Consider the following 19,350-nt stretch of genomic DNA (forward strand, 5'->3'; position numbering starts at 1 on the left):
TCGAGTACCTAGCGCCTACAGCGTTCAATTTAATAATATCTTTCGCCATTGTGGAATATCTTGTCTTTTAATCTAACTTGTCGCATGTGGCATTAAAACTTGTGTTGCAACATTGTGTTCAAATCGTAACGTATTTTACACCGATCGTCAAATCCTTATTTACATCGTACGAATAAAACAGTATTTGAAAAGCGTGGAGAAGTAAATGCATACTGCCGTTTATACACTCTGATATATTGTAAAAACAATTTACTGGTACATTTGAATTTCTCCTAGAAGAGTAGGGAAATGGTTCTGTCGCAAAACGTTCACACTCGCGGCAATCCATTGTATCTTGTAGAAATCGATAGATATCGTTTTTAAGTGATCATCGTTCAAGAATTATCGATAATTGTACAAATAATAAAAAGGATAGCGAAGATAACGAGATACCGATGAACAAATTTAAACGGATTTGTTTACAGAACGAACAGACTTTTCAAATCATCTTGTAGTACGCATATTATGTGCATGTGTATATCGTATATATATACGGATACATGTAAATATATACGAGGAAAATTAGAGAAATTAGAATTGGAGAAAAGATTTGAAAGGGATTTATTTATATATTTATTTATTTGAAAAATCATCTGTTTACTAAGAAACGTTCACAACTTGTTCTATATCATCCGTACTCTTACTTGTACGTAAGAAATATTCAATATGATATAAATTCTTTTCAAAACTAAGAGGTCACAATCGTTATCTGTTAATCTCCGGCTTAAGTTCTTGCTGTTATCAGCAGAAAGCTGACCTGCTCATATTTTTCATCCACTTCAGTTTAACTTTTATACCGTTTCTCATTTTCTAGAATTATCATATATGAATTCATTCTCGTCTCATTTCCACTTGATTTGCACTCCATACCTTTGAGCTTCTTTTTTTCAATCTATTCCGCATTATCGCGCTTTAATCTAGTACATTGTTCTCTGTTCTCGTAATCAATGCTTTCCGTTCGCGGAACGATAGATTCTCCCTTCTGCGCCTGACCTTTCCAACGTTTACATTTTTTAACACTTTTAAAATACTTTACTTTGCCCGTTTCTAACATATTCTGACACGGAATATCAATCTTCTTTTTTGCTATTCTTTCGCAACGCATGTAGGATGGAATCTCCTATGATGGATCAGAAATGTCGTCGTTTTACGTGAAAGCGAAAGCGAAGTAACGTTTAACGAAGTAAAATACGATATATTATAAGGACGAAAGAAAAGGGACACATGTTTCCTCTTTTCCCCCGCGTTTCTTCTTCGTTCTCTCATCGACTCAAAATTTCACACATCTTCGCGTTCTATGCGTGCGTATCGTCCATCCTTACACGCATTCGCACCATTCTATCGCCATTTCTATCGTTCCCTCGTCGCTCCAGCTTTCCTGCAACGCTGTTTTCGGTCTCCGAAGATGACCGAAGACGAGTATATACATCGATAGAACCATCGTTATATCCGAATAATAATTTCATTAGTACGCACATACATAGTACTTGCATACTTTTTGACGTACTCGCCATCAAACATACTTTTATCAGTATTATTTCATACCGATCACTTTCTTTAACCTTTAACGGTACTTCATATTTTATATGATCCGATGTACTTTCGCTCAATTTGAGGTCGGTCAAATCGGTTTGGATCGAGTTTTTTTCATGAATACCAAGACGCCTATTTTTCTCTTATATTTTCGAGAGATCCTCCTTAGTTGCTCTTTTTACAAAATTGAAACATTTTATTTTATTCGATTTTATCCATCGAAATGCATAATCGATCATTACAACAACAAAAAAAAGGGGAGGGTGGGTGGGGGGGGGAACGTTAAACTGTCGGTTATCAAATTCCAGTTGACGCTAATCTTTAAGAGATGGAACAGTTTTTTGCTTTTTTTTTTTTTTCGAAAAGCAAGACGCCCGATTCCTCAAAGTGACAGTGATTTATTTTAAGTTTGTAGCGTAAATGCAGATGCGAATTAAACGTAGATGTACATGTATATGAATTCTGGTTTGCGAGATTAAGTGCGTATATGTGTATCTACCGATGGCTACAAATTGTTAGTAATCGATTTGAATCCCTGGTAATCGAGATAACGCTAAGTAACGTATGGCAGTGGAAATTCATAGATCGAAGCTACATCATACATACTATATACATACATACATACAGACATACATATATCGAATCGACAGAATTAACTGCAGTAACCGTAACAGGACCACGTGCGTGTTTCGAGTACTAGTCTGTCCTAATTCTAAGTATCGTAGAAGGAACGTAACTAGCATACATTAGAGCAAATCGATTTGTCGGGAGAACCTGGTTTGTCCAAGACACGAAATACGTTCTTATCCGTATTATTAGACGTTTTAATAACTGACACGTCGACTATAGTCGTATTTCACAGAAAAATCGGAAACATACTTTCTTACATACTACTTAGACGAATCGTATAGAAGACATTGGGCACATTTATCGTTTCATACTCCGAATGGATTTCGATGAGACTGATTTGGTTTCAAATCAATATCGATATCGAATACCATTAACGCGTCGATAATGTGTGCGAAAGTTTGTAACTTTGTGGTGTGTTTAGATATAGTAGATAAAGTGATAGTTGCTCGTGCAGATAGTAGTGTATCCGATGAATAGAAAAGGCGAATGTTAGTTTTTAAGGATGAGGCGAATGTTAGTTTTTAAGGATGGGGCGAATTTTATGAGTCGAATGACCGAAGAAGTAACGAAAAAAGTGGTGACAGCCAGAGCTATACCATACTGCAAGGTATAACCTGTAAGGTTTTAGATTGGTGAAAGAAATATAGCGAGATAGCGAAATCGGGCATCGAAGTTTACGTGTTTGAACATCTTGACGAGGGAATTGACAGAAACCTGAGAAAATAAGGGCTGCAAACCTCAGTCAGAGACGCACCAAGCGTACAGTATCTTAACTTTGATTCGGTCTATCGAGAGGCAGGATATTGCGTAAAATAAAATCCTTGGTGGTACTGCATCGATCGATGCCGATACTTGATTACTTGTAACTTTAACTTTGACTAAAATATCTTTCTATGCCGGAGATTTCACGAATTAGTGATATCAATTACCTAAATTACTTTCTATTACAAGTTCTTATTCGCAACGTAGAGAAGAAGTTTGATGGGCATTGTGTACTAGGCAAGGTCAACCGTATCGACAAGTTTTAAGTAACCGTATCGTTGCAGTTATGATTTTATATGTATGCACCGTTTAGCTTTACGATGGCCATTCATCGTCCAAGGTAGAGAGCTGTTGGGACATCGTTGGTTTGGAATTGGAGGAAAAGTCCAAGACACGGCGACCCTCAAAACCGTCCGGTCAGACTCATCGTCTAGCCAAGTCTTGTCGCGTCTCCTCCTTGGCAATAAGGCCCGTTACAAGCAGCGCGGTTGTCACGTAGAAGACACAGGAAATCACGGAATTAACAAATCACCGGTGATCTCCTCGTGTTTCCTCGAGCGTTTCGCAAGTAAGGTAAAAGATTCGGACTTTAAATATGACAGTAAAATTTATTGTACGAATCCAGCAGAGTAACGGTGCAGAGTGTTATATGAAAAAGGTGTTGAATGCTGATTTGGGAAGGTTTTTTGCACTAAGGTTTGATCCCTCTGGAGGGGTCATCGTCGGGTACCTATCAGACGTGGCTATACCGTTACTATCTGGTTATTGTTTCGATGGATGTTTTCTCTATTCTATTACTGTTTCCGAGCCTGTAACACGATAGCAGAGACTTTTTCGAAGAGAGCACGGAACGAGAGAAAAACTTTGTCGGAGAGAAACCATTGCCAAGTACAATAATTAAAATAGAAGCCAAAGAAATCGTTGTAAAGTTAATAGAATTTAACTTGCTTACATTACTTCGATCACCTTGTATGACGCAAGAATCGTCCTTTTATTCCGTCATTTAGCCTCGCGTGATATCGCGTTCTAGATTGAATAAAGAGCATAGATAATTACTTAGAAAGCTATCGCTATCCTACGTTTCGATGATTTTTTAAGATGTTGTCGGGGATATGATCCTGAACAACTTTTTTCTATACATGTAACCACCGCTTGGATCTTGGACCGATACCAAGGTGTTCGCAAAACTCTGTCTATTCAAAATACCACTACAGCGAATTAGTATTTTATCTTTTATCTTTTTATCTTTTCTTCTTTATAGTATATATAAATATACTATAAAGCTGGGTGAGCTTCGTTATTTCGCGGATCCTTCGGAAGAAAGTCCGAAACTGCAACGCGCAACTGCATACGCGAGGCTCTAAGAAATGTCTGTTACAACTGAATTAAAAGTAAATATCATCCATGTTTGGGCTTGTTGGTTTATAGAAATAGTAAGAAAGATCTATAGCGAAGTAATATTATCAAAGAAATTTCTTACAGTCCCGTATACGCAATTTATGAACGAGATTTTCCCACAAGCTGTTCGTTCAGACGCGTAAAGTATGTTGCAAAGATAAAAAGATGGATGGCTGATGGATGTAAACAGATCGCCAAGCGGCGAACGAAGCGGCAAAACGTGTCGGTTATGCCTGTAACTGTGTCACGGATACACGCATATGGGCAGGATTCAATGTGGCGTAAAGGCGGTATTTCGCGAATATCCCGGTAACTAGGGCCGAGCAACGGTCACGTGTATGGGAAAAAGTCGTTGTCGTTCAGAATTATGCTCCCGCCAACAAAATCATCGGAATCACAGGAATTGTCGATGAATGAAAAATCATCGAAATCAGTGACGAGGGGAGACTACCAAATAATTACCGTCATCTAACTCTGTGCATGCGTGTAAAAAGATTACCGTTTGATTTCAACGGTAAGCGTTTTCGCATCCATTAAATTCTCCCATTTCGAATTTTATACGTTTATCGTGGTTTATCGTGGTCGGTGATGCCGATAAAAAGAAGAAAAAAAAAGAACAGACATCGTCTATAATAATAGTTTATATAGTAGCTTTAAGCGATAACCTAGGACTAATATCTTTATGCTAATAAACGTTGCACGCTACCGTTTCTGATTCGATAACATAAATCTGAGGAGCGACAAAGTACTATTGTACACTGTATACGAAGACAAAAGCATAGTCATGACTCGAACGTTATCGATAGCTGATATAATAAATAACATACGCAAACCCTTTTATAAATCTTGAAATCATACTGTAATTTCAATATGGCACGATAAGACGTATGATTTCGTCATAAAAGAGTGCAAAATTATCAACGGTGTATTAAAATTAAAATGTATCATACATACATTATACACATCAGTTTATATACATACGTAATACGTTGTGTACTTTCAAAAGCCTTTAAGAAAATACCATCTTATATTAATTTATAATTTATAATTAATTTAATTACACTATTGAAAGAAATTCAGCAAAGAATAAATTTAGGAGAAATGCGCAAAGACTAATAAATTACAAGTTGCTGTAGCAATAAGATCATTGTTTGAAGCAACGGCAGAGATGGCGTAGTGTCACGCGACATTCGAAGGTAACGGTCGCTGACCAAATACACATAAGGATAACGAATATGTAGTTCCCGCCGGGCATTAAATATCTAGCATGGTGATTACGGTTAAGTTATCAATTAGATTGTTAGATCAAGTTTTAGAATATTTTCTAAGATCGATACAAGCGACGAATCCACGTGGACAAACAATCACATTTTCTGGCACGTTGAAGGGAAAGATGACTGCCGCCCCGTAATACAATACTGCACGGTATTGGATACACCGATCTACGGAACAAGTAGAGTCAGAACTCGGTATTCTTGTTGGTAACAGCTTCCAGATACCTGGATTAATGCAATAGAGGGTAGTTGGGATTAGAGGCAATCGGACGGGTGCTTCACGTAGTTACCTTCTGGCAACGAGGCCTGCTAATTCCTAAGATAACTCTTTGGCAGGTGATAGCGAATTAAATACTATGTGCCAAACTTGAAATATTTCTGAAATATAAACTTGAAATATTAAAGATCGTCGATTTAGAAAGTACTTTTCCGATTTTACAAGTGAAACGTTTTCCGTTCGTCTTTACACCGTAAAAGGCGTACTTTTAACTCGAAACAATTTCAACCTATAGAGCTCGGACCTATAGACCTATCGTAGCGCGTTACAAAATGTTATAAATTATTATACACCTTCATTATAATTGAACAAAAATTATGCTTTAATTTTTATTATTGTTTACGAATAAAATAAATTTGACGAAATTTGACGAAATTTGACGAAATTTGATGAAATTTGATGAAATTTGATGAAATTTGATTAAATATGATATACGTTAAAATGTTACGATGTAATGATATCTATATTCGTTAAATGAAATGTCATGTTTGATTAATGCTTAAAAATTGATTTCGGCTTTAGAAGGCATTTAGAATTCTGTGTACGTTAGAAGAAAATGAACATTCAGCCCAACTAAACAGCCCAATTCAAGAAAATGCTTGCGAAACGTCTGATTTCTAATTCGTTGGAATTCGCAAATGCAAACTTATCGATGCTAGTTTTGAAAAGCCGCTACACATTGCGATACGATGTGCGATAATGCGCGTGTTGAAGATGGATTGAATCCAGGATGATTGTTGCGAGCTAGAGCTTTTAGTTTTTGCACCACTTTAGTTTTTGTACAATGATAAGTGACTTACAGAAGAAGCTCTGGTGGTAATTAGTCAGAATCTTTCCCGTCTCGTTAAACCTATCAGAGTATCGTTTCTTTCCCCAAGATGGACCAGTCGACTCCTTCGCAAAAACAATTGTTCGTAAAGAACCACTATTTCGACCACTGATGCAAGATTGAAAAACGACTAGTGCAAAATTTCTTCCTGCAATTCGACATTCTCTCCTCCCTCTCTTTCTCTATTATTTTCGCTGCTTTATGATGATCCATACATAATAAATAAATAAATAAATAAATAAATAAATAAATAAATAAATAAATAAATAAATATATATACTGTAGTATCGGCCTAAGAGGATAAAGGATAAAAAGAAAGAGAAAGGGAATTAAAGTTACAACAGTAACATTTTCAGCGATAAGCAAATGTATACTATTACTTTGTTTATTAAAATAACTATGCACAGTAATGTACGAAAATTTCTGTCGCATTCTTTCCATTGTATTGCTTTTACATTTTATATTCGAAATATATTACATATATACTATATTGTATATTGTAGCCAGCATATACATATTTGATTCTGCGTTTAATCGCTATCTAGCCATGAACTTGTAGTAATTGTAGTAATTAAATATTACGGCAAATGTATGTGTATGTATGTCAAGTAACACTATCGATTAAATTACGTATTTTTATACCGAAGGTATTAGAATTTGAATGAAATATTTGGTCAGATTTTATTATTACATTGCTTATGCTAATTCGAACATAAAGGGATTAAATCTGTTTTATTTATTTACTTTATACAATTAAAATAAATAATTGATTGTACGTAAAATATGAAATTAACGATTTAAGTAGAAAGAGGGCATTATCAACGTATTCGTTAAAATGAATCGATAACTGACATTATCTAGCGAAGGAAACGCATGAATTCAACGTCAGCTGACAGTAAGAACATATGGCGATCGATTAAGATCGCTGCACGTCACCCGAATTAATTAAATTCGTTATATCGATCGACAGATGTATATCACGACGAGTGAAGTCATCAAGTAGAATTACATTATATTATAGTATAGTAGATAGCGTAATGGCTGAAAATTTATGAATTACCATAGCAAATATATTCTATCGGGGAATATGCAAATATCAGATGCTTCGAAATCAACGCGATTCTAGTTTCGTCTCGTACAAATTTACGTTAAAACGGTAAAAGACACAAAGATATAACGGTACTATTATAACGGTATCATGGTAAATGTCAATTTTAGTAAACAATGCTTGCGTACATTGAGCGCAATGCATTCCACTTCGAAGCGTGAATGCGATGCGCACAACTTGTTCTCAAAGTAAAATGACACAAACGTTAAAAGCATCGAAACAAAAATGTTCTAACGCTGCTAGCAATCTCATACGTTCCACTGACTCGTACACTTCGTGCACACTAGCAAACGTGTGCGTGTCTACTTTTCCAAAAGCATGACCCATAGCCCGTCATATGTAGTCGATATTATAAAAAAACAGCTACAATAAAACACGCCAAAATCGTTTCCAAAACTAAACTTTCGACATTTTAACGTAGACTACGTTTGTTATCTCGGCGTTCCATTTATAATTGCAACGACCTAATGACTTCTTAATAAAACCAGCAATTACAACACTGATAATATCAAAATGTGACGAATCACTACTGTCATGTTGTATACCGTTTTATTATTTATTATATTTTTTATATTTATTAAACGCTATTAATACTAATTGCGGAGACTTTTAAATATCACAGGGCAATATTAAACTTCGTCAAACTTGGAAATTCGTCTATTTTCAGCAGCATAGTTGCCGTTGCATCGCATCCACGATACGCGTGTGATACAAAATTTCGAAAATTATCAAACGCAAGGTGAAATTTTACTCTTTTTGGGAATATTGTACGAGTAAAAGGAAACGAATGTTGCAGTATTGTTCAAAGCCTCGTCATCAGCCCGAGGAAGCAGCGCAAAGTTCTCGACAGTTTTGGCAAAAGCAAAAGCTGTGTATGTACGTAGTGTACGAAGCTACGGGTGAATCTATCCACGGCCGTATGGGAACCGTAAACTGCACGATCCATTGGGGTGGACGAAAGAAACAGAGGGTGCACGAGTAAAGGTTGGTGACGCAGTAACGCCACAACTCCCTACGTACGTGTCCCTACACGTAGCACATAATTCGCCGACCACGCCTCGATGCTTGTGACTATCTACAGTGTGAGCGAGTAAGTGCGTGCGTACGTACAAATTCGCATGCACTCGTTGACGCAAACACGCGTGCGACCTCGATTCGATTGCACGTAAGGGTCTCGCGACGCACAACAGCAACAGCCTAGGGTTGCGTGTCCGCTTCCGTTAAAACAAGTCGAAGAATACGCGTGACAAAATCCTTGACTTTACAATATGATCTACGAACATCGTACGTATCGATACGTACGTGTAATAAGCACGTACTTGTCGCGAAATGTGTATAATCTCTCACTCAAAATATTCTCACTCTTACCTTATAATATCTTATATTGCTGTGTGATTTGATAGCGATTTCGATCGTAAGAATCGGTGGAGATTTTGTGACCCTTTGAATTGCATTTTCCCAGGCATTACCGATTTAGTATACCCACTCGAGTAGTGTATAAGAAACCTTGCTAATAAAAAAATTACAATCGATTAATCGAAAAATATAGTATTGTAGTTAATGGAAGTTTATTATTGCTCGACGTGTCTCGGATAACATCAATCTTTTTTTTTATTTTACCTCATTTAAGTGAGTATCTCTAATACGCACCTACATTCGCGTATAAAATATAAGCAGTTGAATCACCGTTATTTATTGCATAAAGAAATTTTTTTTCTTTTCTTTTTTCTTTTTTTTTTTTTTTGTAAATCCAATTGCGCTTTTCGTAATAAACATTATTAATATTTATTTATGGAGATTCAGTCCTTTTGTTTTTCCGGTCGGAAGGGTAGCATTAAAATGCACGAGAAACGCGAAAATTACTTTTCGGAACAAATAGCATCGTTTTGATTTTCATAAATCCCAATGAATTACACTCTTTCTTTATTACGTGCAACAGTTTGTAACTACATATATCTACTACGACAACGTATATATCTAAAAACATAAGTGAAAGTAAATTATAAAACAACGGAACTACGATCTCTCTCTGCGTGTGTGTGTGTGTGTGTATGTTTTAGATCGGCACGATGCGACGGAGCGAGAAGCTTTTTAAAAAGAAATATTTTTATGAAACAGACTTATAGTATAACGTATAGACTTTGTATCGTATGGTTGGCAGATACAACGAAAGATCTGCATCACAGCTTGCTCTAACTTGAAAGTGGATAAGGTTTTCATCGACTCGTTTAATTCTTCGTTATTGCGCCCTACTGTGTTCGTCTGGCCCCATTTTATTACAAAGCAAGCTTCAGAGAGACATCCAAAATTTCTATTCACGTTTGATGTTCTATATTATATTTATATAACGTTTTATATACATATAATTAACTCATAAAAATATATTCATATTTACCTAAAACTAGAATTTTTTTCTGTCATTGGTAATTTATTTTGTAATTTAATATTGCGCCGCTTTAAAAGTTGCAAGATATGCGAGAACTTGTACATGATTATCGAGAGTTTCAAAATTCTGAACAATTTGTATAAACCTAATCTATGTTAGCCACAAACGTGGTAAAATACGATAGTAAAATATGTATGATATGTATATAAAACAGTATGCGTAGGTGCGCTAATACACAGCCTAGTGAAACAAACATGAAGTTGGCATTATTTTCGAGCTACTGATTCATCATATAAATGGCTTAATAATATATGTGTAAAGATAAGATGTAGAGATAATGCTGAGACCTTTAGATGAAAGACGGTGAAAAACAAAACCTGTATATACAGAATAATTTAGGGAAAAAATCGTTTCGTTTATATTTGCTAGATTATAATGCGTATAGGTTATATGTTGAATTTTGTACGAGAAACCAAAATTCGCTGACCGTAGATAACATAATAACGCGACATTTTAATACTTTTACAAGCTCGAGTTCAACGTATGAATATATGTAGATTCCGAGTTCAGAGTTCAGAGTGTTCAGAGGTAACTTTCTCAAAGGATCTCGAAGCGTATCGATCGGACTTGGAAATTCTTTTCTGATTTCTAACCATAGATGCTTTTACCTTTTCGTCGTGAATACGCACGCGATACGTACTCGTATATGTAGTTTCATCGAATACAGGCTTACGCGGAGCGAAGATATATACGTGTACGCAAGACTGAAGATACTTTGAAATTTTGATCGGTGATATTCAGAAACGTGATGCGATCTTGGATGAAAATGAGGGTGCTTGATTCGTACGAACTAATCACGCAGGTAACATGGTCGCATGGATCACGGATATTATTATAGAATGGGTTCTGTTACATCATCTGTCGAAGAGTTCACCCGTTACAAGGTACGGCTGCAAGATTCTGTTAAATAGGGAAATCACAAGTCCTTGACAATTTGTCTGTTACATATTCATAAAAATAAATAATGCGCGTGTGCGCTCTATACCTTTTGACAACGAACGTCCCATTGTTACACCTTGACCGTAGAAGGCAATGACAGATTCGAAATTCGAATGAAAATATGTATAAAAATATGAATAAAAATCAGACTAACCTTGAGCGTAGACAACACACAAAAAAGCGACGACGGTGGCGAGGACGTGACACCACATTATTTTTCCTTTTTCACTTCTCTTCTCGAACACACCCCGTTTGCTTCTTTTCCCTGTATCCAACGTTGTTTCACTTTCCACGCGAGCTCACGAATCTGTCGGTTTCTTTGCGCGAAAGAGAAGGACGCACTGCGTTTTAATCGTGTTTCCGACGTATCGCGTGCCGGTTAATCGACGGGGTTTGTTTCGACCAGGCCGTAGCTCGATCATTTAACGTCACGAAAGATCCTATATTCACTCATATCACCCGCCGTTCACGTTTCGTAAGATTTCCGCTACACTGTTTTCGTTTCTTCTTTTACTTTGTTATTTCTACAATTCCCCACTAATAAACAATCGGTATTTTTAAGTGGTCAGCCGTCGCGGTTCTCACTTTCACGCGATTCTTCGGGAAACTCTCCTCGACATACTCTCTTTCTGCATTCTGGAATGTAAGTAACAAGTCACATATCAGACTTGGATAAACAAAATTATAATTAGGTTTTTATCAAAACGATATTTAACATTTACTAAGATTACAACGATCTTGCAAAATATTAAAGCAGTATAGAATTACGATGCAACAATTTATTCGTAAAGCATACATGGTCACTGTATCTTAATTCAAAATAATACGCTACGGGACAAGATGATATGCTTTGTATAAATTCGACGGTCGGAAAAGATTACTTATATATTGTATTTATATATTGTAATTGAATATTGTGTAAAAGCACCTACATACATGGCATGTATAACGTACGTATAACGTAAAGACGTATCAACCAAGATTCAAAGGAAAAGCTCTTTCGAACGATCTCTATTACAACACTTTAACGACAGTTTGTGCAGGGTGTGCAAGTTATAAAACGAATATGTATAATTGATAAATACGTATATCCGTACGGCCGGTAACTCGTAAACAGCATATCTTTCTTGTACGATTAATGCGTCGAAACCGAAGACACGACGTGACTCAATGGACGAAAGTCTATTGGGTCTATTAAATGCGGACAAATGACGAAATTATTGCGCCGTTATCACCGATTCAACGAGGATATTATCGGTTATTTGAAAATGCTCTGACTTTGTTCCACGAATGCGATCGCAGCAGTTTATCCCGCGTTGAGAGAAGGTATTGAATGTTTTCGAATTTTAAAGATCACGGTATTCTCGGAGATATATTACGCTAGAACTATACACACCACAATTACGTCGATAAGACAACAAAGATATTTCCAATCATCTTCTATCAAGTTGTCCAATTACAATCAATATCAAGTATCCAAAAATTCAAAAAGATTTAATAATGTGAAAAACATTTTGATGAAAATGTTTGTTTATATAAACTGTTACGTACAGATATCAATGTTTATCAGTCATGATTCCATATCGAAAATTTGTTCGATCGGAGGAAGGAAAAACCGTATCGATAGGAAATAAGAAATAGGAATGAAAGAAGTATCGTGAAAGAAAGTTGGCAAACCAAATGAGCAAACTCGGTAGAATCAAAATACTCGAGTATGCCGTAATACACAGTAATATGGGTAGAACCGAAGAATTTTTGGCCAGAATCTCCTCTGTTCGAAAGCCTGTTCGAAATTGAGATATATATATATAAAGATGAATATGAAAGATATATATATATATATATATATATATATATATATATATATATATATATTCGAGTATTTTGAGAAAAAGTATCGAAAGATATTTGTGCGTCGTAAATGTGTGACTTGAAGAGACAAAAGTATACTCGGAAGATCTCTACGTACGATATCTACGTACGAAGTAAGAACCAATGCGTATAATTTATCCAGTTGTAACAAAATTTTGTAACATAATTTTGTAAAGTTGTAATAATCATACGGATGTGAGTTGCGATAAAATCTTTCCTCTTCCTGTGTTTCATGCCACTGCTTTTCGCTTTCTGTCTGTTTCGTTATCGGCCCTCTTTCTCGATACCACGGAATACGACGCGAATATGCTAACGGCATATTGAAAAGGCAACTCGACTTTTCGATGGATTTTATCGTCGATGATTGATGAACATAGAACACGTATCTCTCTGTGCAACCTTATAGCGTAACTGTAACAGTGTGTTATGCTTTCGCTTACAAATCAAATACCACTAGCAAGGCTTCCGTTGCTTCTTCCTTTTCTACCAACTTTCCTTTCAACCTACGCCATTGTCGCTAGCCACCCTAAATCCTCCTACTCGCGTTCTGGCACTCTGGGCCGCAGCAAGACATAATTGAATAAAACTGCTAAGTGATTAATTGTATGAACCTTCGCGGTGCTCTTCCTTGCCAACTAACTTCGTACTCGACTTTAAAGGACATTTACCGCGTCATTTCACTTTTTCCGCCGTTTCAATAGACACGCGTACCTTTGTTCGACGGAATTTCAACCTTATTTATCCTCTTATTCACAATGTACATATGTATTGGCATCCACTCGTATTCATTTATCAATTACCGCGTAATATTAACGTTATTAAGTTTATAATATAATATAACACGTATCTCTGGCATTTATTGAGACGTGTCAATTGTACGGCCACCAAATGATATATTACAAATAAAACCATATCCAAATATAATTGTACAATAGATAACACGAGAAAATTATATTTCAACAATGTGATCGAACGTAACATATAATTTTTTTCGAACGTATAGATTGGTACTACGAGATTTCATTAAATTGGAATGTGATAAATGTTCAATTCTACAAAAATGTTGATTATTTCGATGAATTTTGTTGTTTTCGTACATATTTTTCCATTAGTTTTGAAGTTGATGTAGAAAGATTTTTCGATGTGAACAATAATGCTTGCCCTTGTTCATTGGAAATTGTTACGCGGAATAAGTTTCAATTGAAATATACAGCTGTGCTGCTATATTCTGTTTGTATCGCAAAATTATTCCCCTATTATCGTTCTTGTGTTACTGTACTTTTTATAATCGTTCTTCCTATTATGTACATTTTATAATATTTGGATGATTTTCGCTGAACGACCAAGTTTTACTATAAAGTACGTAAGCACACAATCGTAAACGAAGTTTCCGAGTGATTAATTTGCGGTGAAACGATGCACAGGCAGCTGTCGTTAAGAATAAGGTAAGAATAAGGTAAGAATAAGGTAGGAATAAGGTAAGAATAAGGTAAGAATAAGGTAAGAATAAGGTAAGAATAAGGTAAGAATAAGATAAGAATAAGGTAAAAGCTAATAGGATTGCCGAACGTGCGAAATAATCCCGAAGAAGACGTATCCAACTTACATAGTAGGTGTATGTATATACTACAGAAATAAACGGACGACACAGTTTCCATGCGTTACGGTAGGAAACGATAACTTTCGACGCGTAATAAACTGAAAATACAGAATATTTTAACTTTTCGCTGACATTTATCAAACATTTTCTCTCTATCTGAAATATCTGTGATATTATACATAAATCTATACTATTTGAAAATGTGCTGTTATTCGTTAAGTTGTTGGAAATAAAAGATTTACACGTGTAACGATATTTGCGTGAAAATCACTTAATTTGATCGGACATGTTAATTTTGATACGAAGTAAATGTATTTCCGGCAAATTATTCTCTTCTTTCTTAAAAGTGGAGATTTTCGCGCAACGAATTATACTGGCCTCCTTTCATTCGTATCTGCGCGCATCGATGTATCAATCACCGGTGTATCAATCGTATACGTAGAATTACAGATTCGATGTACACAATTTAATGTAAAACTAAATTCTATTTTGCTAACTCTAAAAACGCTTCGTACTTATGACAACGATAAACAATTATACTTGGATACTAATTAGAATTGGATTCTAATCTCCAATTTTTACTTTTACCCGAGTTATATTCATTCGCAATTTGCATTTCTTTTGCAAATAATTTCAAGGAAAAAGCTGGATGATTTATAGTTTGGATTACGCTATCAAATCGAATTTACTTGTTCGCCTTCTCACGTCTAGATCCGGTCGAGTTTTACTAGTTTAAAACTTGGCACAAGAATAGAAGAGGTTTTGATTCGCTGGAAAGGAGGAATCAATGAATTTACTGGATTTCAAGAAAGTTTCGCATCTCTGAAACTAAAAAGCAACTAGTTTCATTCGAGAAACACAAGTTCCTCTCAGTCGGTTTTCCGTCGAAAAGATTTGTCACCAAGTGCCAAGGATTCACACTTTTCAGTTTATATTTCATTGTCAGTTGTACGACGCAACGAATGCAAAATCGAAACCACAGTGATCTTTACTAACAGCATCTAACTTATCTCTTAAGAAACGGACATTTTATCAAATTTGTTTGAATTTATAGAAAAAGTTTTAGTAGGACTTTGTAGTGCTGCATCTTCAGGTGGACTTGCAAGCATTAAACGCGTTAAGCGAACGATACGTATAAGCGTGTAGTAAAATAGAAACGCACAAACGACAAAAACGCTTTTTGTCGGTTCCCGTGGTGTTTATCTATAAAATTCGGTGGAACTCGGAAGCCCGAGTGCGAAAAACTTTATTAAACGTCGACGTCATCGTGCTTCGTTCGCATTATCCCTTCCATCCGTGTTACACCGGTGGAACGGTGGAACGATGGAACGGTGGAAGTTACCGCACCGAATCGAATTTGCTAATACGCCCAGCAGCCCAGAGGGACTTTACTCGTCGCGCGGTAGGAAACGTTGTCCAGGTTATTTAGCAGGGTGAGGAACATCACTTCTAACAACTTATTTACTGAAAACGTTTATAAGCGATGTTGCCGTCAAGAAGGATTTAGATTCGAATGCGATTCTCCGCTCGTCGCGTCGCTTCAACAATTTTCACTTCCTGCATTAAATCGATATTATTCATTTCCCTGAATTCGCGAGATTATTCGTTATTATTTAAATCTCTATTTTCATAAATATATATACGACGAAATAATCAACAATTTTTTTTAATACAAATGTACTTTATATATCTACATATATTATATTAGCAGCTATTTGTTATCGTACGAGCACGCAATTTAAAAGAATAATCGAGCTCTTGTTGTTGCTTTCTCAATTTTTCTAACAAGTAGCGGATATTCGCGTACGTTTTCGTACAACATTCTAATGCAATCCCAAAGTCTGGCTATATCCTTCGATTAACGCAATCTATATATACCGCGCATTAAAGAAGATTAAAGGAGATTAAAGAATTTTAACTTCTAATGGGTACTTTGTGTAATGCGATAGTCGTTTTCAATGAGTATATTTTAACACGTTCCTGCTAATAATTAATCCGTTAATCCGCAACGAATCGAACGAAAGAAATGCAACAGAAAGCACCAACTTGTACCGTGCGGTTTAAAAGGAAATAACGTTTCAACGTATCGAAAATGGTTATTATTATAGACGATTTTCTAATTATGTATCTGTTTTATTCGGAAAAGTTTCAGAGTATATATCGAGCGAAGAATGGAAGCGGGAAACATTTGGTCAGTTTCGTCATTTTCTATCTACAAATAAATATGTATATATAAATATCTTAACAGAGTCTTTGTGTTAGAATTGAAAAAGATTTTGACAGAAATTGACAGAATGACAGGAAAGTTGTTAAGGTTATTTGGTCCAACAATACGTATCTATCTTTAAGTAAAGCATGTGATCGATGAAATTCACGACGTTGGTAAATTCTCGCGAACGGCAACGAATTGTTCATTCGAACGAAGATAGGAATCGCATACGTTTATGCTTCGTGAAAATCTAGGTGCTCTCGATGCATTTGGAAACACTTGCCGGTATCACCCAAGTCAGTATCGAATGGCTGAAAAACGTTCTCTTCTTTATTTTTCTTCTTTTCCTTTTTTTCGTTCCACCACAGCAAATCAATACGAATTAATTCGTCGATAAAAGTATCGTATCGGTGGGAATTTTGTGTGCCACCAGATCCTCAATTACCGAACGGTCGACCGAGAAAAACTCGTTGAACTCGTTAAGCTGCAGCGGCGGTCGTGTTACCAATCCCAACGCAACGATTCAACGTCGAATAAGATTCGTACGAGGATGAAATCACGGCAAGAGTGTATCTGGCGGTAACGTATCCGAAGTCACGTATGCTCTAGGTTGTTCGATATCGATAAATGAAATGAAAACAAAAATTGACGCGAGAGTGGAGGCTACGAAGCGAACGACTGTAAATTGTAAGACAGAGGTCTTTTCTTTATACAATTTGCCGTCATCTTACATACTGTCGTGCGACATATAGACAGAATAGAACGGTAAGGTATCGACAAGGAAATAAATTGAGCCAGTTCTCTTTTTACCTTCTCTTTATCGTCGAGTAAAATATAGTTAGAGAAATTACACGTATCGCAAACGTGCGATTACAATTGCACGCATCTCAATCGCGAATCAAATTCGATAACACTTATAGCCTATCAAGAATGCTCGGACAAAAAAATGTACGTGTTTAATTAAATGTCAAACATATTTGAGAGTGCAAAAAAGGAAAAAGCGGAAAACGTGGAATACATATTTTGTAGAAAGTTTTCGTTAAATCGTTAGCGTGAAAGTGGGAAACGATAGGGATTGGAGAATGCTCCGTTAGATTATGATATTGGTGAATGATCGCACGGTATTCGATTAATGTTAATACATGGTCGATAGAAAGGGTAAAAAGTGTGCTCCAATGGCAAGATGAAATCGGGACCAAAATTTCTGTTATTTTTCCGCGGTTAATAAGAAAAACAGCGAAGAAAGAAAAGGAAAAGAACGAGAAAAGTATAGTAATAACGTAAAACGCGATTCCTTTCAGCCAAGTTCATTTTATGGGCATTAGACAGAGAAATGTGGCTGTTGCCTATGGGAACAAAAAGGATACGAAGAACAGAGGAGGAAATGAAACTCGGGAAAGCAACTGCCTTCGGTAAGTTCGAACTTTGGAACATTTTACATAAATTTGTTCACCCATCACAAGTTAAAAGTTTCTTCAATTCCGTCTCCTCACCGATATGCGTGGTCGAAAAGAATCTTGAGAAAAATTCACTTGCCCCGGTTAGAAGATTTATCCTTACGAACTCGGATATATGTTTCTGTATATACTAATATACTATATATGTGCACAGAACAAGCCCAAATAAATACATATGTACTAGCAAAGCTGAAAGTACGCGAACGCTCGCGACCGTCGCGGGCTGAATACTGGCGCGTCGTGCCGCCCGGACTTTTAGTTCCCGGCGCTACCGAGAAGCGTCGCGACGCTTCTCGCGCCCCACTCTGTGCTTCAGCCCTTGGTTCGCGTCAGCCGGCCGGCCCTCTCAAATCGTCCGGCACGTTTCACGGTATCCCTCGGTTCGCCTCTCCTCGTTTCGCGACGCCTCGCCGCGCCTCGCCTCGCCTCGCCTCGCCTCACCTCACCTCACCTCACCTCGCCTCGCCTCGCCTCGCCTCACTTCAACCCACCCCCCATCCCACCTCCCACCGCTTCGCCTCACCTCGCCCAGACTAGCCAAGCCAAGCCTAGCCTCGCCTCGGCCCTTCTCACCCTTCTCTCGCCCTTCTCGCTCTTCTCGCCCTCTGATGCCTCACCCCGTCGACGAGACTCGACGGATCTCGTATTTCCATTCTCGATCGCCCCGTGACGCCTCGTATCATCACCTGTATGTACAATGTACAATGTACAATGTACAGTCTTTTGATGCGGTGCTACCTGCTAAATGACAACTCTCTACTGGATAATACTGCTTCGGACACTTAACTTCAGATGCGTTCGGTTCGTTTCGTACGAACGACGATACAGTGACAAAATGTGAGCCCGTGACAGTAAGCGATTAATAATAAAACGATATTATGGCACAAAAACTATTGATACTGCTGAGGTGTATATGTTGTCCGTGATGATAGTAGCTGCTGGCTGTAGATGTCGCTGCTGAAGGGGGGGGGGGGGGG

At 36.9% G+C, this 19,350-nt stretch overlaps 1 protein-coding gene across 9 annotated transcripts in view; it reads right to left on the reverse strand.

Moving 5' to 3' along the window:
* The window catches only part of LOC122572583 (synaptogenesis protein syg-2-like), a 108,880-nt gene that overhangs the window by 75,605 nt on the left and 13,925 nt on the right, over positions 1–19,350 (reverse strand). For 6 of the 9 annotated variants that reach the window (XR_006318507.1, XM_043737698.1, XM_043737694.1 and 3 more), the window contains exons 1-2: positions 18,410–18,583; positions 11,390–11,871 (exon numbers count right to left, since the gene is read on the reverse strand). Coding sequence is in view for 8 of the 9 variants with exons in the window: in XM_043737698.1 (XP_043593633.1) it covers positions 11,390–11,447 (58 nt within the window). In the remaining variant the exon portion in view is untranslated. Of the gene's footprint in view, positions 1–11,389; positions 11,872–18,355; positions 18,584–19,350 lie in introns of those variants that run through there. The other 3 variants (XM_043737695.1, XM_043737696.1, XM_043737697.1) reach the window with 3 other exon arrangements.

This window comes from Bombus pyrosoma, linkage group LG11 (assembly GCF_014825855.1).
Source record: "Bombus pyrosoma isolate SC7728 linkage group LG11, ASM1482585v1, whole genome shotgun sequence".
In the NCBI taxonomy this organism is placed as follows: domain Eukaryota; kingdom Metazoa; phylum Arthropoda; class Insecta; order Hymenoptera; family Apidae; genus Bombus; species Bombus pyrosoma.